The sequence below is a fragment of the Pantherophis guttatus genome, chromosome 5 (genome assembly GCF_059756535.1).
Source record: "Pantherophis guttatus breed Tessera chromosome 5, ASM5975653v1, whole genome shotgun sequence".
NCBI classification, from domain to species: domain Eukaryota; kingdom Metazoa; phylum Chordata; class Lepidosauria; order Squamata; family Colubridae; genus Pantherophis; species Pantherophis guttatus.
This window is the reverse complement of record NC_142067.1, coordinates 46,988,362-47,012,781: the sequence shown is the minus strand read 5'-3', so window position 1 is coordinate 47,012,781 and position 24,420 is coordinate 46,988,362. Positions and strand designations below refer to the sequence as shown.

General features: G+C 33.4%; 1 protein-coding gene across 12 annotated transcripts in view; it reads right to left on the bottom strand.

Annotated features, from left to right (window-relative positions):
* Nucleotides 1–626: 626 nt before the first annotated feature.
* Nucleotides 627–24,420, bottom strand: part of USP25 (ubiquitin specific peptidase 25) — a 63,237-nt gene continuing 39,443 nt past the window's right edge. For 2 of the 12 annotated variants that reach the window (XM_034423273.3, XM_087895037.1), the window contains exons 11-26: nucleotides 22,080–22,207; nucleotides 18,549–18,644; nucleotides 18,014–18,175; nucleotides 17,171–17,376; nucleotides 16,770–16,840; nucleotides 15,758–15,986; nucleotides 14,869–15,063; nucleotides 14,439–14,569; nucleotides 11,216–11,329; nucleotides 9,287–9,382; nucleotides 6,509–6,687; nucleotides 5,566–5,644; nucleotides 5,160–5,239; nucleotides 3,558–3,681; nucleotides 3,027–3,222; nucleotides 627–2,373 (exon numbers count right to left, since the gene is read on the bottom strand). In XM_034423273.3, the coding sequence (XP_034279164.2) occupies nucleotides 2,201–2,373; nucleotides 3,027–3,222; nucleotides 3,558–3,681; nucleotides 5,160–5,239; nucleotides 5,566–5,644; nucleotides 6,509–6,687; nucleotides 9,287–9,382; nucleotides 11,216–11,329; nucleotides 14,439–14,569; nucleotides 14,869–15,063; nucleotides 15,758–15,986; nucleotides 16,770–16,840; nucleotides 17,171–17,376; nucleotides 18,014–18,175; nucleotides 18,549–18,644; nucleotides 22,080–22,207 (2,259 nt within the window). In that variant the 3' untranslated portion in view covers nucleotides 627–2,200. Of the gene's footprint in view, nucleotides 2,374–3,026; nucleotides 3,223–3,557; nucleotides 3,682–5,159; nucleotides 5,240–5,565; nucleotides 5,645–6,508; nucleotides 6,688–9,286; nucleotides 9,383–11,215; nucleotides 11,330–14,438; nucleotides 14,570–14,868; nucleotides 15,064–15,757; nucleotides 15,987–16,769; nucleotides 16,841–17,170; nucleotides 17,377–18,013; nucleotides 18,176–18,548; nucleotides 18,645–22,079; nucleotides 22,208–23,006; nucleotides 23,176–24,420 lie in introns of those variants that run through there. The other 10 variants (XM_034423602.3, XM_087895038.1, XM_034423361.3 and 7 more) reach the window with 9 other exon arrangements.

Genomic DNA, 24,420 nt, shown 5'->3' with positions numbered 1-24,420 from the left:
CTTTGATCACAAACCAATTTGGTCATGATCCGAACCTAATTTTGGAAATTTGGCACTTACAAAAAAAAATGGCGTGGAAGGGGAAATTGGCTGCGGGGAAAAAAAAAGTGAATCTTTTCGTTGAAACCTGATTTGGTTGTAGTCGGAAGCATTCGTGACCAGAGGTTTTACTGTATTTATAAAGATATATATGTCTTTACATATGTAAGAAACAATATAATATATATTGTTACAATATACCTCTTATTATCATATCTCATAAAAATAAAATTGAAATTAAACAAGTTACCAGCAAAAATAATGAATTCATTATCATATATATTCAGATGTTTCAAATTTGAAGTTACCATGTTGTTGGCTTGGATAGATATATATTATCAAAACACTTCTGCACTGCTTCTTATAAAAAAGCGATATTGAGTTTTGCTTGCTTAATGACTTAACATTGAAAAAAATTAATGTTTAGGTGGTTACTGAAGCATTTCAATTTATTTATTTGCATGTATTTGATAATAACCTAATCACTGCAGAAATTATTTGCAAAGGTGTCTTGAGACTTACAGGGAAATATAAACATGTTACCTCTTGACCACATAAATCACTTATAAATTAAAGCAATACACTGATTTTTCTGTTAGTGTTATTTAATGTAAATAAACATTTCTTTGCACAGGAAAAATTGGCAACAATTGCAGTTATGTATGTGTAATTTAACATTTTAAATTATGACTGATAATAGAAAAGTGTTTAACTATATTATTCATATTTGCAAATTCATCTTAAAAATCCCTATCAATTTGTGTTTTTCTAATATGTCAGCCATGTATTTCTAGCAATAGATGAGAAATAATGTAAATAACCCTTAAATGGAAATTGCAATTTACCTTCACATAATTTTATACAGAGGACACAGAAACTACATTATGGAAAACAGCAGTACAGGTAGTCCTCAACTTACATCCATAATTGAGACCAAAATTTCCTGTTGTTGAGATAATTGTTAAGTGAGTTTTGGCCCATTTTACGACCTTTATTGCCACAATTGTTAAGTGAATCACTGAAATTGTAAGTCACAGAGTTAATTGAATCTGGGTTCCCCATTGCTTGTCAGAAAGTCACAAAAAATGATCACATGACCCCATCATAAATATGAGTCAGTTGCCAAGCATTTGAATCTTGATCATGTAACCATGGGGATAATGCAACCATCTTAAGTGTGTAAAGCAGTCCTAAGTCATTTTTTTCAATGCTGCTGTAATTTTGAACAGTCACTAAATGAACTGTTGTAAATCGAGGACTACATGTAATTCCTATTGCCCTTATTCTGCCTAGTGTCTGCTATCAAAGTCCTAAAGTTATTTGTGCAGTGGTTATTCTTCCAATTTAAAGAACTGAGAACATGTGTCCTGTAAAGTCTGTGTGATTCAGATAAACTAGGTACGCAGGTAGGACCAATACCAGGGTCACTTATTAATTTAGACAACCACTTGGTTCTGAAATGGAAGCCAATGACCACCAGAGAATTACAACTTGATAGGCTGAGGACATTGGCGTCCAAATGCCTGAAACTTTCTGTATGCTAAGTATTCAACATATAGTTTAAACACTAACAATTTTTCCAAGGATCTTATGCTTGCCTGCACTACTTATCATTATCAATATATCAATTATGCTATATACCATATATAAAATGCAGGTTTATAATTCACAAATATAAATTTCTCATTTAAAAAAATATAATTCATTTGCAACCAAAGTAGCCATAAATAAAACTTTTTTATTCTTTGATGTAATTTACAAGCTACCAGGTATCATGTATTTTACACTGGTCACTTTAAAATTGATGGAGTCACAGAATAGTCCAGACCGAACAGGTAACTGTTCATGAAGTAAAAGATCTTAAGTTAAAAGTAAAATAATACTGTAACAGGTAAGTGGCAAAAAAGCAGGTTTGCCAAAATAAATCAGACTTGTAATGTTGCACAAATTCTGGCTGACTAGGAACTGAGCACCATGCGATTCTCAGTAATATTGCCTGCAGTCTGGCTAACTTCTGTACAATCGTCTTTCTTTTCTTACAGTTATTAAAATGAAAGAGTTAAAAACTATAGCAGCAACAAGCAACTCCTGTGACAGGAAGGCAAGGATTAAGAATAAAAAAAACAGTTTATAGAGTGTGCTTAAGGAAGGTCTTCCGTGTTTATCTTCCATCAGCTGGAGTTCGACTGAGTGACAACATGATTCGGGCAAAACGCTCACACAGTTCATTGGTGGAATAAGAAGGTAATTTTGGTGAGTCATTGAAGCCTTTAATTTCTGTAGAACAATCTAGCAATTTTGGCAGAAAATCCGTCAATTTTTCTTGTAAATTAGCTGTAAAGAAAAAATGTAGTTATCTATAAATAGTTTTGGAACTTTTTTTCTCAATTATCAAAGGAGCAAGTAAAACATCTTATATAAGATCTCTCAGTGATGATTGATTCTAGTTATAGTTATAAAACTGTTTCCTGTGACTGCAAATCCATATCTCTAAGATGAAAAGAATTATTGCATTCTAAAGAGCAAGATTAATAATAAGAACAAACTTTCCAGTGTCACCCTATCCACTAAATCTAATGGATCGTTCAATGGATCACCTCATGACAACTTAGCAAGAAATTTTAATAGTAAAACATGGTGTATGTCTAGGTTTTATCATACAGAGTTTGTATCCTTACCAAATGTAAATAATACAATACATTAAATTTAATAAGTATGTATTTTGCTTTTTGATCAACCTGACTGACTGTGCCTATCAATAGTAAAATATGTTAACTTTTTCACGATGACAACCCAATTTCTCTCCCCATTTCCCAGGCATTAACTTTAAGGATATATTCAAATCACTCCTACCTGAATAGAAATTCAAGATATTTTGCTTTGTATTCAAGTGATACGTGCAAATCCAGGAAATGCAATTTATTCTAATTATTTATAGAATTACTATATATCATATATCTAAAAAGTTATATCCAGAGGCAACTTACGCTCCATTTCTTGTCCAAGGTATGAACACCACCTGTTTCTCATATCTTCCACAGCAACAATATCCTTTTCCTCTGTTTCATCCACCAGCAATAACGGTAGACAAGGGACGATAAGCTCATTCATAATTTCCAGGCCCTTATTTACCTGTTGATCATCTCCAGATTCAAACTGTGCAGCAGCACACTCATTTAATTTCTTCATGCAGTAAAAAACAACCACAAAACAGTAAATATTTATACTACTTCCAGAGAGATCCAATTTTTCAAATAGACTTTTCTCCCCATGCAAAAAGGTATAGAGGTAACTTCAGTATAAGTAATAACCCCACCGAACAAAGAATGCAATACAGTTCAAACAACATGACAGCAAACTAAATTTGAAAAACTTAAAGTCGTCTCAATCCTCTCATCTTAATAAGCAAGATTGGCATTTTATTAAGAGTGATTTTTGAACTGATTACGATTTTATTAAAAAAATAAAAATTATACCCTACTGGAATCATGGGAATCTCAAATGTGAATTTTACTTACCAGCAAACATTCTCTTCTGTAATGGGATATCAGTTCTTCATCATGCCCCCTATACAAACCATTTGCTGATAGTTCTTTATTCTTGTGATATGCACATATAAGATATAACAAAGCTTCCTTAAAACTAGAAAACAAATTAAAAATATTTTCAAATGCCATCAAGATCATTTTAATAATATGTATATACATTTTATGTATACCATCATATAATCAATATTTAGGCATATACAAAACATTGGAATAAAACAATAAGATTGCTTAAATCTTTATATTGTAAAGAAAAAATACAGTTTATGTATGATTGTCTGTCTGTCTGTCTGTCTGTCTGTCTAATCCATCCATCCATCCATCCATCCATCCATCCATCCATCCATCCATCCATCCATCGTATGAAAAGCTGACTTTGTAGAGAATGCTTAGGGAATCTATAGAATACGTGATGTTTTTAGGTAAAGTATGAAATGTCTGCGTTGTTTTAATATTCTATATACTTTTCCTAGGCACTGTATACAGTACCTATGCATTATGCAGAATGATAAGAACTATTCAGGCAAAGTATGAAAAGAGAGTCATGAAAAGAGTTAGGGTTGGTGATGAAGGAGTCATGAAAAGAGTTAGTGATGAAGGTGTTATCTATTCAGTCAAGTCCAACTCTTGGCAATTCTATGACCCAGATCACATTTTCTGATCTTGCACTATTTGAGTTTTTCTAATCCTAATCCTAACCATAAGCGGCTTGACACCTTTATTGAAAACATGTATATGAAAATGGGAGAAGAAATTTAAAATAAAGAACAGGACTTTTTTATGGGAAAGAAAGAGAGAGAGAGAGAGAGAGAGGGAGGGAGGGAGAGAGAGAGAGAGAGAGGGAGGGAGGGAGGGAGGGAGGGAGGGAGGGAGGGGGAGAGAGAGAGAGAGAGAGAGAGAGAGAGAGAGAGAGAGAGAGAGAGAGAGAGAGAGAGAGAGAGAGAGAGAGAGAGAGAGAGAGAGAGAGAGAGAGAGAGAGAGAGAGAGACCCCAAAGTCCCATTTTTGGCATTCTATGCATTTCCTAGGCATTCTATAAAATGTCTAATTTCAGACATTGACGGTAACATACAAAATTTCATCTATCATCTTTCTTTCTCTCTGTTTCCTAGTACCAGCACCTGAAATTGTACTTGGAAAACAACCAGTGTATGTTAAATATGTTCCAATATTTAAAACTATTTCTTTCACAAACCATTTTCTGTTTTGTTAGAAACAAAAAATATAAATTTTAAAAAAATTATAGCTTAGAAAAAAAAAAAGGAAAATAAGAAAAATGATTCATTGGTCATTGTTTATAGAAGAAATTAAAGTTTGCAAGCTCTGGTATAGTACTCATTTATATATCATCATCCTTCTTTAAAGAGAATAACTGATACACTGTCTACATTAGGAATCCTTCACCATTAAGATTAGTTGCAGTGGAGAAAAATCTGAAAATTTTGTACTATCTTATAAAGTTTCTAAATTTAATACAGTATTTAAGTTGCAATATAATAAACTTTCCTTGGGAGTAGATAATAGTTTCAAATCTATTGTATTAATTTTAATTTAATAATTTTTTGGATTTTCTTACTTCCTTTTTTGAAAAAATTCCAATCCCACCATGAGATATATTGTTGTATCTCTGAAATTTCTGTACTCTTGGTGCCACCACTGCATAGAAATGACAAAAAGAGAAATAAATATTAAATTCACTAATTTTACTTACTTAAGCCATTCACGTCAATGAGAAAAACCAAAAGTACAAGTCACTTTACTGACTTGAATTTTTTTATGTTTACCACTCTTTTTTAATTCCTGTTTTACGCATAAATATGACTGCAAGCAAGTTTAAAATTAAGCCCAGGTAGTTCTAGCCACTAGTTTTATAAAAATGTCCAACAATTGGTTATAAAATAATTGTGGCTGTATTGAAGCTTTTGACTGTTCTGTAGGTTAAAATACAATTTACAAAACAAGTTTCAAAGCAGAAGCCTAACCTCATAATCTTCCATGTTGACTTCATCTGGCTTTATCATTTGAAGTTTGGCTTGAGCCACTTTCATCACATTACGGCACCTTAGGAAGTAAAAAAAAATAAATTAATGAAAATCATGTTAGTCATGCTTCAGAGCATCAAACCTAACAGTAACATTCCAGGCAAAGAATTGATAGCTTTGGTTTCAGATATATCTGCTACTCCCTACATTTATTTTACAATAAGATCAACCTACTTGTAGTGGTGATGCCGTGGTTAGAATGAAGTATTACAGACTGACTGACTTTGCCCACTGCCAGGAATTCGATCCTAACCAGCTCAAGGTTGATTCAGCTTTCCATTTTTCCAAAGTCAATAAAATGAGGACCCAGATTGTTGGGGGCAATATGCTGACTCTGTAAACCACTTAGAGAGTTCTGTAAAGCACTATGAAGCGGTATATAAGTTTAAGTGCTATTGCTATTGCGAGCAAGGCTTTAGATCGAAAATTGCATTTTGGTGTGTGAAAGGGTCAGCTTGACTTCTACATCTATACTAAGTTAAACATAATGAAGTGTCACAAGGTGGGGCTACAATTGCAGTATGGCATTACAGCTTTTCTTAAAACTTTTCAATATTACTGAAAATCAAACACAGTTCTTTCAACCAAGAATACCATATGACTGTTTCATATATTTTCCTGGCGTGTGGAAGGAATATTCAAATAAAATGTATTAATAATAGACTTTATTTCACTAACATTTAGCATAAATAAAACATTAACTATATTCAAATTTGGTAATTGAATACAGTCTGGATCACTATGAATTAGAAAAAATAACTATTTTTACAAAATATTTTTTTTAAAAAAGCTGATCCATTTACACCAATGATACGTAGGAGTTTTATACTCCTTAAGAATCTTTGTTTAAAATTTTTTGATGCAAGCCTGCTTACAAAATTACCTTTCATCAAAGCTTAAATTGTGATCTGCAAACTGCTCCAACAACGTTCGCTCAATTATTTTCTTCGGGGCCTGATTCTGGATGAAGTATACAATTGCATGATGCAAACGATAATCACGCTCAGGTGGTGTGTCTTCTTGGGCCAGTTTGAGTAATCTTGCATATTCAAATTTTATTGCCTTAATACAAAATGAAATTGGATGTTATTGAATTGTCCATTTTCAAAACTAAAGATCTTATTGTATTAAAACATATGGGCTCTCGGCATATTAAAATACCCTTAAAATACAGGCTGCTAATTAACATTTCTTTAGAAATAAATTTGGGTTACAAATGTTGTTTTTGTGTTAATGTATAACAAAAATCTATTGAAGTTAAATGTAAACTTTTTTTATTTCTAAGTAAAATGGATTTTAAAAAATAATAGAAAGCATAGTATCAGACCAATGTTTTATACTGCACTGCATAGTCGAAACATTTAATCAAAGTTAGTTCTACATTAGCACTGGACTGCATCCAAACAGTGTTTAATAAACATGCATCTGCTAGAATATAATAAACAAGTTACACTACATACATCCTTTATACACAAAGCAAAGAACTGAAGTGTTTTTAAAGAAATGAAAAATAAACAGGATTCATAAGAATGTGCTATCATTGTTTCCTACACAGTCATATACAACAGTATCGTGTTTCTCCAAAAAGAAGGCCAGGTCTTATTTTCTTTTGACCCTCGAAAAAATGTCTAGGCCTTCTTTTTGGAGGGTTCTAATTATTGACTCACCTCGTGGCAGATGCACCTACAGCCCCACCCAGCAGGAGCCTGCTGCTGGCCCACTTCTTCTACAGCTGTTTGCCGCCACTTGCATGCATCGCTCTGGCCTGTTTTGCTTTCAGATGCCTGGTGGAACACATCTGCAGCCGATAACAGAGCTCCAGATCTGGTGAAAAGGAGGCCAGGGCAATGTGTGCGAGTGGCGGCAAGCGGTCAAAGCAACTGCAGAAGAAGGCGAGGCAGGTGTCTTAATTAGAGCTAATTTTGTGGGTAGGGCTTAATTTGATCACATGCGCTCAAAAACATGATAGGGCTTCTTTTCAAGGTGGGTCGTCTTTTTGGAGAAACACGGTAATACAATTAAAAATACGACACATAGACATAAAACAAAAACAACGTAATATATCATTGAATCAATATAATTTGAAATATGCATCTGGAATCTTATTTGTTTAGGAATGTAGCTCAGTTTCATAACATATATACTTATAATGAAAATAATGTGATAATTTCCATGCTATGGTATGTTTTAACTAAAAAGCAAGTGTATTTTGGATTTATATGGTAGGCTAAAACAAGTTTATAAGTATACATATAATTCTTTTATCCATCCCTTTGTGCTGCTATGCAAATACCAAGGAATATCTTAATTATTTAGGTTTCACATTAAAACTGAACCAGGAAATGACTGTTAACAGCTTTGGAACTATGCAGGATTTAATATATCCATTTATTATATTTTGAGTTAAATATACCCAGATTTTAGTAAAAAATAAACAAGTATGTAATAATATAAAATGCAAGTGTGAGAGGAAAGCTGTGAAATGCTTAAGAGCTATACCATTCATCTTTATATTACACAGAATCTTCTATAATGGAGTAGAAACAAGCAAATAAAGAAGTTTTCTTGCATTATGGAAATAGATCCATATTCCACTGGCTCCAATCGGCTTTCATTTTCATTTTATTTACAAATGTAGCTTTTCTGAGGTCATAACTCTTAGGGATGAGTAATCTTTCCTTTTATTAATTTATTTAGCTATCTCTAATACAAATTTCTTTATTTAGGTTGCATAATTAGAACAAGAATATGAATTCTATACCATTACAGGAATGTTGAATTGATTTTCCACTTTAAGATAAATTTAGAAGAAATTTTACACTTAACTTTCAGAATGATCTAAACCCACATGTATTTTGAGATCAAAACAGTTTGTATGTTTTGCATTTTACATATGTGTGTTTTTATGTTTGCTATCAGCAGAAAGAAGAGGAGAAAAAAAATCTATCAGTTGTTATTTGTGCTAGGACAAATGTACAATTTAATTCAAGCAATAAAGACTGATATATCTGTCTGTTAATCTATTGACAGGTCTATGTGCCTAATAAAAAAATTGAGAAAAGAAATGTGAGTCACCAATTCAACTGTTGAATTTTGAAGTTACTGTAAAATTATTGCAAAAAGCAGGTTTAGGCAATTATAATAGAAAGCAAATCTGTGGCTTGTTATGTTTAAAGGGCTTAACTTTATAGCCATAATAATTGTTTTTCCTACTGAGTAAATGCACTAATATCATATGTAATTTCATCAATTTTCTGTGTGTGGGTTACTAGATAACCACCAAAGCCTTTTTTTCTCATTTAGGAAATGCATTTGCAACCTTTCTTAATGACTCTAAAAGATTAAAAATAGTATTAAAATAATAATATTAAAAACAAAGCCTTATTACTTAAATAATTATTATTAGTGCTTAATATCTGAATTAGGGTACTAATTCTTAAGCAGTATCATGTATCCGCTTACTAAAATTTGTACTAAAGCTTCCAATTTTACTAATCTCAAGGAAAAGTAAAAACTGTATTAATAGTTATAAAAATACTACCAAGTACGGATGATGAAATTTCAACAAAACACATTTAAATGTAAACAAACTAAAAATTCAAAGAACAAATTAAAGTACAAAAACAGTCAGAAAAGGAAAAATTGAAAGTATTGATTGTACCTGAAAGAACCCTGCTTCTGGCCCACACCTGTCATATATATGCGTGGCTTTACCTATAGCCATTATAATACCTTGCATGTTCGGGGTCAGCATAACCTGTCATAGGAGATTCATATATGTATATATTGAGCAATGAAAAATATAAATTCAAGTCAGTATGTGCCTCCACACACTCATGTCATATAGCAACTGCATGCACAAACTGCAGTGGCAAATGTTTAGATTTTGCTTCAGTGGTTTCAATATAGTAGGTTATATCACTTTAATTAGCTGATCTAAATTTATGTCTGAACTAATCTCAAGCATTTAAAAATGTATTTATCGTTTCATGCACATGCAAATGGTCTTCTAAAGGGAAGTAAATTTTACTACATATCAGGGAGCAGTGAGGCACAATGATTTTGTTACTACTGGAATTTAAATCTAGATTTCTCAAAAATAATATGTAAAGAATTACTAAATGTCCAAGATATTCAAACTTTTTCCAACCTTCATAAAGTAAGATACAGAATGTAATGAGGGTTTGTGTGTGTGTGCATAATAAATCATTTTCCTCCCTTCGGTATGTGTGGCTGGTTGGCATGTATTTCAGATGTGTAAATCATGTGTAAACCTTTTATTTTCCCTTTCAAGACTTCCAATGGGAAAACTAACTTAGCATTCCACAATCCAAAACACCATGGTTTCTGTTTTAAGTTCTATTTCTGTAAAAAAAAATTATTTGTTGCATTTTCCTCATTTTATTCCAGGTGTTCAAAGTGGTTTACCAGTCTATCTTCCTTGAAATGCCATATGGACAACCCTCAAAAGGAAGCTCAGCTAAATGAAAGTAACTGGCCTAAAGGTACTAGTAATATGTGAACTTCAAGGTGAGGACCTATGGAAAGTTAGATGTCCCTGTAAGCATCTCCATGAACTTGATTACTTCCATGATCAAAACTGCTGTGTACCCTTTATGAACACCTGAACCCCAAAAGCCTCATTTTCTTAAATACTTTTGGATGTACTGTATACAATTAGTTTATAATTTGAGAAAGATATTGCAAATTCCAGTAAAGAATAAAGACACTTGATGAGTCATCTTGTTTTGGGAATTAAGTAGAGGAGAAAAAATCCCCATGATCTTAAAACAACATCAACAAGAAGAATGATGTTGATACCACTATCTTAAAGGATTTTGACTTACCAACAAAAAGGTTAAAAAGCTTATGATTTAAGAATATTTTAAATGGATAAAAGGACACTCATTTTAAACTATATGGTCGCTGAAGCTGGTGTATACAGAAACTCCAATAGTGTGGGTAAAATTTTGGAGTATGGTAACGTATTACTTGATGAAGATATCAATTTTTTGGCATATGCTATTGTGACTAGTGTATGACTTGGAAGACATGGCACCGGCCCTTCTTGTATACAATAACAGAGTATGATTCTTAAAGCGTAGGCTGAAGTCTTAAATTTTTGTATCAAAACTGGTTATGCACTTTTTAGCTTTAATAACTAAAGCTTTATCTTTGAATGTGTTATGTCCTTAATTCTTTGTTTATATTAATTATATATCAAAAAAATAAAGGTGAGAAATGTTTAGATAATAATAATGCTTAAGAATTTGTGGTTGTAAATTTAAATGTTGTGAGGACACACCTTTTACCTGATTTATAATATCACAAACACAATGTGCAAATTCTAAATTTATATATTTGGATGATCTAAGTTTAATTTTATATCATGCAAATAAATGTGCCATTAGAAATAAAGCAGCAGCAGTTTTTGGTTTGGTCAAAATCAATAAACAAACTGAATTTAAGTTTGTTAAAAAGCAAAAGCTTAGTTAACTTCTATCATGTGCAAGCATGCCAAAGGCTTATCAGGCACCTATGTACAGCACATGAAAGATGTAATAGTTTGTGACCAAGTTGAAGATGATACCTCATCATCATATCCCCCTTCCTCTGACTCAACCACGTAAGTCCCTATATCAGGAATCGTCACTTCTACAACTTTTTGATTTGGAGCTGTTCCAATTGGGTCATTATGAGAATTCTGTAGATTAAAAAAATGAAAACAAAAATCAATTTGATAATAGATTTATCAAATTATCAGATAAACTGCAATTGCAGTGAGGATGTTATCAGTCTTACTCTATATTTATATGTATCCTTAATTTTTAATTATTTGTTTTTATCAGGGAGTTATAAATGTATAAAGTATTTTTAAAAGGTCACAATATCCAAAAGGACACACAAAAAAAAAAATCGGGGGAAAAGATTTAGCCAAGTAGTAATGGACATATTTCATGCACATGGATCTTCAAGATGGGTTAAATTTGCTGGTTGTGGGTTTATCCCAGTTTTGTGTTTTCTTCTTCAAAATGACAAGAAACCGATCAGAATATGTTACAGTTTTAACTTTATTAATTTTTGCTTTCAGAGATATTGCTTAATTTTTTTCCTTTCAGAGTACTCATTTAAGAATGCATACTTTAAAATGAATATGCTTATAAACACAAATATACCCATTTATCATTAATATATTGTATGTATGTAGTAACATACACTTCATATTCAGACTTGAGCAACATAGCTTTGTCTCCCTGTTTCTTAATGTTTATGAAATAGAATCATTAATTGCTGTTGTTCAGTCATTAAGTCATGTCCGATTCTTTGTGACATGGAGTATAGCATTAATCATTAATAGGTAACCCTAAATAAATGATGCTATATCATTAGTAACAACGAACAGGTCTGCTTATTGTAATCCATATGAACATGAAAATGTTTTAATATATGAAGATCTCCAAGGTCCCTTCCAACTGTTATTCTGTTATGTTTCTGTTCATTTGTATTCTATTTATTACTTCATTTTGTAAACAGCTCAATTTCCAGACCCCCTGAGCATACTTTGTATCAACAGTAAGAATAAAAACAAATTTAATATAGTAAAATAAAACTCCATGCTTATTTTAATTTATATTTAACAACCGTATTTTTCGAAGTATAAAACACACCAGAGTATAAGACGCACCTTAGTCTTTGGGGAGGAAAATAGGGGGAAAAAATTCTGCCTACTAGGTATTCATCTGGCTAGCATCCTTAGCCTGGTCAGCTTCAGCACATTAGTTCGCTGGTTTTGAGCACACGCGCCTGATTGGGGCTGAAATACAACACAGCTGAAACAGTACAGCTGATTGTCAGAGAGAGCAGCAATGAGAACAGCAGGCGAAGCGCGGAACATCGCTTCACTCACAAGTGCCTTGTTGAATCTAAAAAACAGCTTCAAAAGCACATCTGATCGTCGGAGAAACCTCCAGTGACTAAAGCAGGTGAAGTGCGGAAGGGGTAAGAGAAGGCAGGAGCTGTTCCGGGTAGCCATTTTTGATATCACGCGTCGCATTTTCAGCCTCCAATGCATTGTTTTTGGGTGGTGATCAGCTGCAATGTGCTTTGGCGATCCCTACAGCCTAGAAGGGCTCTCAAACGGAGTGCTTGGAGGCTGAAAATGCGACGCGCGGTGCCCAAAATGGCTAAACCATTGTCGGTGGCAATCTCTGCAGCAAGGAAGAGGATGCGCAGAAACTGAAGGGTGGGGCCCAGCGGGTGGGCGGGGCTACATTCAGAGTAAAATTGCACCCAAATTTTCAGCCTCTTTTGGGGAAGGAAGTGCATCTTATACTCCGAAAAATACAGTAGTTTATAATTTCTTATTTGAAAGTACATATAACTTTTGTTATGATACTGAATCTGGTTAAAGCATGTTACCTATATTTCCTTATTAATTTTTATCTGTCCTTATCTATACTTCCTGAATACCTTCCCCTTCAGTACAACTTCCTCCAGTACTTCTTCCTTTGACGCATAAGATTAGTTTTAAAATGAAGTAATGTGAAATCATTTTAAATGTAAATTTCAAAACAACTGGCACCTATACATTGATATTAGTAAGAATATCAATCCAAGAACGTAACATTTTTCTGTTTCAACAGTTAGACATATATCTTTGACTTCAAGTGCATCAGCATCTGCAGCAAGGTCATGTCAGCTCATTTAGTCTTTTGGTTGGCTATATGTTCCAAAAGCAAGTTATGCTCAAATTCCATTTTTTGTGGTATTTTGGCTACTTCAGGAAAATAGCCAATTACAGAGGTGATTTTCTATAGCATTTTTTCCATCTTATGAGAAAATAAATTTAATATTTCTTTTCAGTCATGCAAGACACTTGTATGGCCTTACTAATATGCTATATCAAAATACCTTTCTCTTTGTGCCAATTCAATGCCTATCACCAGTGCTTTGGGAAAAATAAATTACCAATGTGGCTCTGTGTTCTTGTGAAGAAACTGAGTCAGTGGCACATATGCTTTTGTGCAGTCCTCCTTCTTTAACCTTGGCACAGTAGCATCTCCTAATTAATTACTGGCTCTGAACTTACTATTGGATATAACTCTAAGATAATGATGATGGCAAGATTCTTTTCCGTCAGCACAGTTACTTTGCAGCTGACCAACTGTAAAATTGTTTCTGGATGTAACATCAAGGACATGATTTTATTATTTCTAGAAATGGTTATTTCTAAACTATATCTACTTGCCTGACCTTTTCATTTGAAAATTAGTTCACATAAATTATCACTATGCAGTAACAGATAGAAATATATACTTTTGTTGTAACTTATCATCATCACTTTCTAGTTATTTTCCTGTGATCTTGAACAGTAGAAACAACTTAGTATTCATAGCCAAGTAATGCAACATAAGAGGGCTTTGTAATAAAACATTAATCTCATAATTTTCCCAATTATTTTGCCTATGTGCAAGGTCAAGAGATTTAAAACGTTTGTTAAAAGCATAATTCAAACCAATTTTCAATGTCCTTTGACAAAAAGGGGCAGTTATTTTACTTGTTAATAAGATACCAGCACCTAGTCTCATCAAGAAAATTTTGCGAAGAAAACAGTTTTTCCTTAGAACATGATAAAAGAAATCAAGAAATACGTAAATTCAAAGCTTGCCATAATGTGACTTAATTAGTCAGTAAACAACTGTCTGAGGGGGCTGAAAAACAAACTCTGTTACATACAGTATACTAAAACAGAGCTAGTGGGATTGTTTTAATGCAAGCCAAAATTAAAAAAATGCATATATTAAGGATCTCACCATGTGCATAATAGTTTCAGGATTCTTATCTTCTTGTTCAGTAAATGCTTTTGTGATTGCTCGTATAGAGTCTTCTTTCAACTGTTTTGAGAAATCAGCTGTTGAGGGTTGTTCCAAATACTCTGGTTCTTCTCCATGATTTTTGGGGGACAAAAAGGCAAAGTCTATTATAAATATGTTAGCATGGTATCTATTTGGGACTTGATTTAGCTAACAGCAAAAAGAAATATGCTGGCACATTCTATTTGAAGTATTAGCTGCTATTTGGCACAGGTAAAGATAAGGCAGTATATATATCAAGTATAGATGGAACACTTTTGTTCTTGGGCATTCATGGCACAGCAGGTTATGTTTGCTACTGCAGTGTGATATTTTTAATTATAACTTTGATAGAAGAAAAAAGCATTATAAAATTGCTTTCCTTACTAACCTTGGGCAGTAGACGACATAAGCACCCTAGCCATAGGGGATATTTTTTCTTGTTGAGCTTTCAAAGAAACCTGTGCATCCCATTCTTCTAACTCTTTTTCAAAACGTTTATTGTCTTCTTTAACAAAATCTCTTAAATCAGGAGGTAATGTATCCAATCCAAAAACCATATGCCCAGTGTCCTTGTTAAATTCTTCTGTAAGAGATAAAGGTATAATGCCATTTAGAGTATCAAATCTTTATGAATTTCATCCATAGGTGACAGTTCAGACTTTATAAGTTAATGGGAGACTAAAGCTTTATTTAGGATTTTTTTTTTAAAAAAAAAAACTTGGTTATTATTTATTATTATTCTTTATTTTGTTCCATCTATATAATGCTTTGCAGGTGGGTTAGTCAACTGTTGTGAGAAGGGTCTAACACCCTTCTTATTCATCACCATCAATGCTTTGAAAAGCTTTGGATGAATAATTTTTCAGCAAGAATTTTAGGACAGAAATCAGTCGGCGTAGTTTCTAAAGTATATGTGGGTAACTCTACTTTAGAGAACTGTATGGAAAGGGATAGAAGAAAATGGAAACAATGCAATAAACGGCACTTCTCTCTTGTCTTCCCTTATAGCTCACAATGTATCATATATGTACATACCTGCTTTACAAGGTTGTTTTCAATGAAAACTCTCTTTTACAGAGGCCTTTATTTACAATTCAACAGTACCCAAACTGAATCCCAACAAAAAATTTAGATAGGCATGTTCAGATTAAACTATAGTTTCCTTGCCTCTCTAGGTCTCAAGCAATATTAAGTATTAAATTGTGATTGATTTAGTAATACGAATACTGTAATATATTAAATTATTCACATACAGGGAGCAACATATTATATATTACCTTGTATAAAAAGTGGTTCTTTATCATTGATATACATTAAACAATAAGCACTTGCATTCCTATAACCACCAAATGAGTCACGCTCAAGCTCTTCCCAAGTAGATTTTGTCACAGAAATATCATTGTACTTCATCCACCTCTGTTGATAACTGTCAAAAATATATGCCCAATAATGTCCTGCATTAGCCTGGCCTTCATGAACTAACACCGCATGTAACCGATAAGGAACCTAAATCAAATAAAATCAAGATACGATGGATCAGCAACTCTGTCATAATAAAAATACAAGAATGTTTTTGTTTTCCTGCTCATGCAAAGCTGTGGAACTACATTCTGGCAATAACAGTGATGTTTCTACTGCAGATTTTCCAGGTAAATTTTGTTATGCTTCTACCATTCAGAGCACTGCATATCCCTTTGAACTTATATACTGATTGTAAATGGCTGAAACAGGCAATATAAAACACATGAATGAGGTATTAACTATATCTGATTTAAAAAATGCCATGTGCATTTTATTTCACTCACCAATACCTGAAGGATTTCACAAGTATTGACCACTGTCATGTTTAAACAGGGTATTAATATCTAGTTTATGTTCCAGTTTGAAACTGCATAAGCAGACTGCCTATAAGCAATATGATTCTTGGAGAATGAATGATACATTCTGTACTTTTATTGGTAACTAGATTTACTGCTTTCTTTATATATCGGCTTATAACTGTTTTATATCCACGCAAGTTCAAATTCAAGTTATGAACGGGAAAACTAAAATAAATTACATGATTGCTACACAAACTGAAACTGTGAGAATCATTTTTATCTCCTGAAAAACGGAATCGGAAAGTACATGACGAGGTCTTGTTTGTGCTGAAGATTCATATCTTAATCTCCAAAAACACAGGCATTTTACATTGTGTCGATAGTAATGCAAATGTATATGTATTTAGACTCTTAACATGTACAAAAAGTACCACTAATAAATGTTGTGTTATACAGAAAGAGTACTTACTTGCAACATTGATTTGTCAGAGTACATTAACTCAATTGTTCTCTGTATTCTAGCTATGCTTTCTTGCAAATCTAAAGTAACAGAAGAAAAAATGTCATATTCTAAAATAATTACTGAGAATTATCTAAAATTGAATTTCTATAAATTGTATCATAACATTGGCTTGTTCAATATCAATTAGTATGAAATATTATTTTATCACGTATCTTTAACCATCATCCACTCACCCACTCACCCATCCAATTTATAAAAGTACCATCCAGTTATCCAGTGAACTCTGGGAGATGCAATATAAATTTACTTTTTATTCAAATACTGTTGTTTTTTATTAGATCATCTAAATGTTGTTTCATTCTCAAAGTATATTTCTATATATTTTAAGGCAAACTCCAAATTTGTACCTCTAGTATCATTTTCCACCTCTTTTCTCCAACGGTGTAAACAGCCCTCGAGTACTGATAGCTCCTCTTCAGTTATGTGCCGTGGTGCTGGATGCATGGGTAGGTCTGGAGGAATCCGTGATTGTGTAAATGGCTTGTGTATAACTGATCGCTGTGTAGGTGCTGCGCTCTGTGTTTCTGTAGAAGGCCCCTGTTGTTCTGTTGTGCTACATTTGTTAAGAATACGAAAAATTTAGTGAAAGTAAACAGAAGCAATGTATTTTTCCAAATATTACTTAATATTATTAAAATTATTTTAGACTATATTATATGGACAAACAGAATTAAACCTCCAATATATTTAATATTTGTGTCAATTGTTCATATTTATATTTCTGTGAGACCCAAAACACGAAGAACAGTTGCTATTATTTTTATTTAAAAAAAAATAAAAATATGCTCCTGGGATTCCAGTCCCATCCTTCATTTTTCTCAAAATTTACTATTCCAGTTTTTGAAATCCTTTTGATCCCAACTGTAAAAGTTATTAAGTTTTACACATTAAGAAACTTAAGTACATCTTTATTATATTTAATTGTGAACAATTTTATTAAATGTTCTGTAATGTGATTTTTTTTGTTGCAGTTTAAAAATATGGTATATTATGACACTTTTAAAAGTATCATGTATTTCAAATCCATTAGTGTTATTAACTACATAAGGCTGCACATACCAAAAAAAAGTTTTCAAAATCACTTTTACAAATAGTTAAGAAAATGTTCATATTACTTAAACATTTAGTATGTAATTAATTGATTCAGGAAATTTAAGAAGAAATATTCAACACATCAGAGGCAGTTTTACCTTGGTATTGCATGTGTTGACAGAGGACCACTAGGAACAGCACTAGTACTAAGATCCTCAATAGGAGATGTGCATACTGGCTTACTTGATGCAAACTCCAACGCATACTGTAGGACATCTACCAATGGGAATCGTTTAGGACCGGAACCGTAGCTTAAATATCTGCCAAAACATATCAAATCTTGTCATTAAAAGTGTCCGGAACACTTTTTATAAAGAGGATACATAACTGTGATTTTTAAGAATGGACAGTACAGGTCTACAAAAGAACACAAACAAGATAGATGCCTTTCAGCCAAGTAAAATCTTTGAGATAAGCAGCTGCCATTTAATAGATTAAAAGATTATTTAATTGATACCTCCTGGATTATTTTAATGCCAAGAAGCATCAATTAAAATTAGCCTAAACTTATGAGAGACAATACACACAAATAACTTCGGGCAGTGAAAGCTACCTATATTATATCAAATATAAATTTTAAAAAGTCAGTAAACTAAATTCTATTATTATCTTCTATTAGAGATGTTCTGTTACCTTTCTAATCGCTGCTGCAATACTGTGAGGTATTCTTTCAGTCTCTTGATTTCATCTCGTTTTATTCGTGTAGTTTCTCTGTTTTTGTGCATATACCTATTAGAATAAAAACAATTATGATTCATCTGCAGCACAGTTTAGCAATGTGGGCACTTAGTACTTCTGCTGTTCTGCCCAGCTCCAGATTTCCGAGGATTTTGACACACACCAACGGTCCTTATCAAATTTATTAAGTAGCAAGAATAAAAAAGACGGGCAAAGGTTGGCAACCAGCCCAGAAAACAAGATATGATAAACCAAAATACTGATAATAAATACGAGTTGTTTCTAGCAAGAAACTTACTAACGGCGTGCGACTTAAATAGGCTGAGTGGCCAATTATCCTCAAGCCCTACTCTCGAGTAGACCTCCTCCTCCTGAGTAGCCACTCCTGCCTTTTGGCAGCCCTGCGTGCTCTAGCATAGAGGAGAGGCTCCTCCACTTCGCTCTCTCCACTTGAAGGAACCTCTGGAGGTTCTGAAGGCCCTGGTTGAGTCTCTGTCTTTGGCACCACATCCTCTTCAGCCTCTCACTGTCTGACGAACACTGGCTGTGCAGGCTGCTGGCACGACACCACACCAGCCTCCTCTTCGTTGGGATCAGCCACGATCTGTGCAGGCTGCTGGCGGGCCACAACACCTGCTTACCATTAGTGACATTGTTTAATTCTGAAATTTTGTGCTTAATTGAAATAGCTGAAGAAATTCAAATCTGTTCTTTGTTTTCCAAATATGACATTATATTTTCAATTGATCAAATATTTTTTATAGATACATATATCAATTGATGGCCCTTACACATTCAAACTTGAAATATATCTTAAATCATAAGGCAACTACTTTTGATCAGCTTTTTAAAGGTATGGCAAGGAAATGGCAAACTAGTAGAAAAATTCATGTTTATGTATTGTTTCACCTTTATCCAGATTCAAAGCTTTTATTTCATCTCCAATATATTTGTGTACAGAATGATTAACAATATAATGCTGGATAATGGAGCTCCTAAAATCAGATGGCAATCAACATGCTACTGAGGAAGAGCTAATCATGTTTATAGAGATAGATTTAAAGCTTTCAGAATGTTGCCATATAGGAAAAGAAAATTGAAAGCTGCAAGCAGAAACATGGAAGCATGAAAATGGCAAAGTGCAGCAGAAAGGTGAAATGAAACAACTATAAATTGATGTCTTAGGCAACAGTGAAATGAAATGGACTGATCAGATGTTTCAATCTTTCAAAGACTATTTCAATCTTTGAAAGACTACTTCACACTATTTATTACTAAGGACTTAAAAAAAAACAAAGGAATATGTTGCTTTTATAGTTAGGAAGTGTATAGCAGGAACAGTACTTGGTTACAATACAATCGATGATTAAATACCAATTAGATTCTGTGGACAACCCTTTAATGTGATGATCATTCCAGTTTATACTCCAATCACAGATGGAGAAGAAGCAGAGAATATTATGACCAAGTTGACTTTGAAATCAGGAGACAATGCAAGCAATACATGTTGCCTGTGTCTTAAGACTGAAATGCCAAAGTTGGAAATATTAAAAGGGGAATGGAATGGAATGGAATGGAATGGAATGGAATGGAATGGAATGGAATGGAATGGAATGGAATGGAATAGAATAGAATAGAATAGAATAGAATAGAATAGAATAGAATAGAATAGAATAGAATAGAATAGAATAGAATAGAATAGAATAGAATAAAGCTGGAAGGGACCTTGGAGGTCTTCTAGTCCAGCTTCCTGCTCAAGCAGGAGAACCTATATCAATTTAGGTATGTGACTGTCTAGACCCATGATGGTGAAACTATGGCATGCGTGCCACAGGTGGCACACATAGCCATATCAGTGGGCACGCCAGCTCAGCTCTGGCACGCATGCTGCGCCGGCCAGCTGATTTTCGGGCCTTCTGGGCCCACCAGGAGTAGGGAAACAGGCTGTTTCCTGCTTCCGGAGGGGCTGGGGAGGGAGGAAAGGCCCGTTTTTCTTTCTTACCTGGCTCCAGATCTCTCTATGCATCTGCAGAGGGCAAAAACAGCCTTTCCCACTCCCTCGGAGGCCCTCCAAAGGCCTGAAAGGGCCCATTTCCCAACTCCCGGTGGGACAGGAAGTGACGGTTTTTGCTGTCCCAAGCCTCCAGAGACTCCTAGAGAGGGTCTGGAGGCTGAGGACAGTAAAAAATGTCACTTCCTGTCCCACCGGGAGTTGGGAAATGGGCCCTTTCAGGCCTCTGAGGGAGTGGGAAAGGCTCTTTTCACCCTTCCCAGATGCATAGAGAGGATCTGGAGCCAGGTAAGAAAGAAAAACGGGCTTACTTGGCCATCACGTTCCAGGAGCGGGAGGGGGGGTTGCACACGCATGCGCAGGGCAGGGCGCATAGAATTATGGGTGTGGGCACCAGCACCCGCGAACCTCCCCCACTCCCCCTCCCACCCACCACTCTCCTGGCACGCGATGGCAAAAAGGTTAGCCATCACTGGTCTAGACTCTTCTTAAAAACATAAATGTACTTGGATTGTATGATTTATGAAACTGAAATGAAACAGGTGAACAAGTTCTCAATTTCTGCCACTCCAATAATTTCTTCAGTTAATACTATCTTAAAACATCCAACTGAAGAGCTCAGTTACAGCATCAAGGACATGGCCAGGTGCTGGCTATGGAACAGATCAGAAATTACTAAAGTTTCAAGCTAAGCTAAAGAAAAAGAAAGCCAGACTATTTCCACAATAGGATCTTGAACATATATCCACCATTGTCAAAGAAAACATTGGGATCACTTCAAAGTACTGAACCTCACAGATTAAGAACCAGAAGAATTATGGCATGAATTTAAGTAATTAAGAATGAATGTGACACAACAATGCCAAGAATGAAGAAAGAGAAGAAAACAAGATGAATATCAGAACAGCAGAAATTGTCAACAAGACAGAAATCTCGGAAAGGAATTCAGAATGTATTTCAGAAAACTGTTAGAAAAGACAAGCATCATCAATACAGCAATATCAATATAGATACTGAAGAGAAAAACACGCAAGGAAAAAACAAGGAATGCCTTTCAAATTTAATAAATAAAGATCTCTGAACTCAGTAGTAGTTCCAACCTCAAATAGATATGCTAAAGGATACCAATGGACAGATAATACTCTATTGGAAGAGGTCAACCTACATTCCAATACCAAAAAAAGAAGACTGAATAGAATATGCAAATTATTGCATAATATGCTTAATTTCACATGCTAATAAAATAATTGTTAGGATCATCCAATATAGATTAGAGCCCTACATGGAAAAGAAATGCCAGATGTTCAACCTCTAATTTTTGTCGTAAGAATAAATGGAGATGAAAAACAAATGGAAAATATATTTTGTCACAATACTATATTAAATTGTAGCAACTAAAAGAACTGATTACTATTCTTTGAATATTACATCCCAAATTATATTACCCTGCTATCAAGTTCTATAATGAGTTGTACCTGTCCAGGTATAAAACTGGAGGGAACTCTAATTTGTTGTGTATCTTTTCTGGCCTTCCCAAAGCTTGATTGAATTCAAATCTTGAGAGTTCAAAGGTCAAGACCGGAGGTAGCTCAGTAAACCAGTGCTGGCAGAAAACAGAAGAAAAAATGTATTTTAATCACATCATTTTTTTAAAAAATTAACTGTCAACTTAGAACATATTTCTATATTCTAAAAAAAAAATATTTTGCAACATAGATTGATACAATCGAGTCTTACCCAACTTGGTGCCCTTAGATGTGCTGGACTACAACTGTGATCCTCAAACAATATATTCAAGCTATCCATGGTACTGGCAGATTTTTTAAAAGTGGGGAAAATGATATATATGCTTTCAAATAATGCTTCTACTGTTAACAAGATCCAGATCTTAATAAAAATGGCAGTCAATTAAATATATGTTTGAACAATGTTATTCAGGAAATTCATACGAAGTACAAAGTATGTTGAAACTACAATTATATTGAAGATTGAACTGTTCGCATACATTGTTTACCTTCTACAATTTTCTAAAACTAAAACCTGTTTTTTATGTTTCCATCTACTAAACTTTCATGTTAAATATTATCACAATGACTATACAAACAGTGTGGTATCAGTACCTACATTAATATTCTTATTTATCAAATTGGTTTTATTAAAAAAGACTGTACCTTATCCAAGGTAATAACTGGTATTTCTGCAGCAATCTATTTTTATATCATGATCGACAAATATGTTTGTTTATTCATTCCCTATTGATAGTTCTGTGAATTGATACTATGCAATCTGACGTGTTCAAAGTTAAAAATTGATTAAAGTGCTACAATAACACGTTAAAATTGGAAACAGCACTCCATACTTTTTTTCTTTTTTTAGACATATATTTAATCTAATTTACTGACCTTGGAACATTATATCAAAATGTGTCAGATGCATACAAATTTCAATTTTGTAGTGTCTGTTTTTCTAGATAATGAACAGATCTGTTCTCTTTATTCCAACTCACTAGGCTGAATTTTGGATGGAGTAATTGCACTGAGAAACTCTTTAGTAAAGGTGTTGTCCTAGAACCTTAGAGAAGACCAGGACAAAAAAAATGGGAAAAATGTTAACTACAAAGAAAGCCCAATAGTTGTGGAGATATTTTTAGACACATTTCAGAAACTAACTCCTACTGAAAAAGTAACTTGCTAATAAACTTATGCACATATTTCCTTTAAGTAGCTAATGCATAATAGAAGGTAGTCCCTAAAATAAGCTTAACCTAGAAGTGAACATTTCTATTCATTCTAGTTGAAAGATCCAAAATATTGGTCTGGGATATTACAGATAGGAAACATATCCATATCTGTTCAGACATGAAATTTTTCCTCAAGGTATGACTGCCGATTTGTTAAGACAAAAATCTATGGTTTAAGTTTCTAACATAATGTTCCATATATTACAAAATTGCACATAATGGTCATTCACATGCAAAGTATGAATCCATCATCTACCAAACAAAAATATTTGATAAACTTTTAATACCAACCATACACACCTGAATGTATTTTTCATACAAATGTTAAATATTACAGTAAAGAGTGGGGAGTCTTCTTAAGTCCAATATTATTTTATTAATGCATTCCTACCTGAACAATCTGGATTTTTTTTGCTGGCTCTAGTAACAACCCTGTCCTGAAGATGACACTCTAAGACACTCTATCTACATAAACAGTGAAGAACAAGAAAACATTCTGACTTATTGGGTACATTTAAAACTTCAAAATTTGCATTTCTCAATTTATCAATGATATGATAAATTATAAGAATTCCTAGAATATCAGTATTTACACATATTATCGTCAGCTCTCAAATTTGGTGTCCTTTTTTTACTATTCTTGATCTACATAACTAAAAATAAAATATGCACCTCACTAATTTCTTTTTAAATAAACTGCCATGTGGTAATTGTTGAACATAATTTTTAATATCTCTGCATAAACATGATCTGTTTTCCATATAATTCCTAAAATTAGACAAAGAGAACCAATTAAACAAATGTGTAAAATCATACTTAGAAAAATGATCCTAAGGCTATACAGGTGTATATATATTTCTTAATAAATAAACAAACAGTGTTTTAGTTGAATAACAGATCACAGGGCATAAATATGAAGAACTATTAAAAATTCAAAAGGGTTCACAAAATTTTAAGAACCACTGTAAATATATAGGTCAACAATTTGAAGGACACTGAAATTTATTCTGAACAAGATTTTGACAAATTAATTTATTCCCATTAATATATTGAATTTCTAATACATTAATGTATTG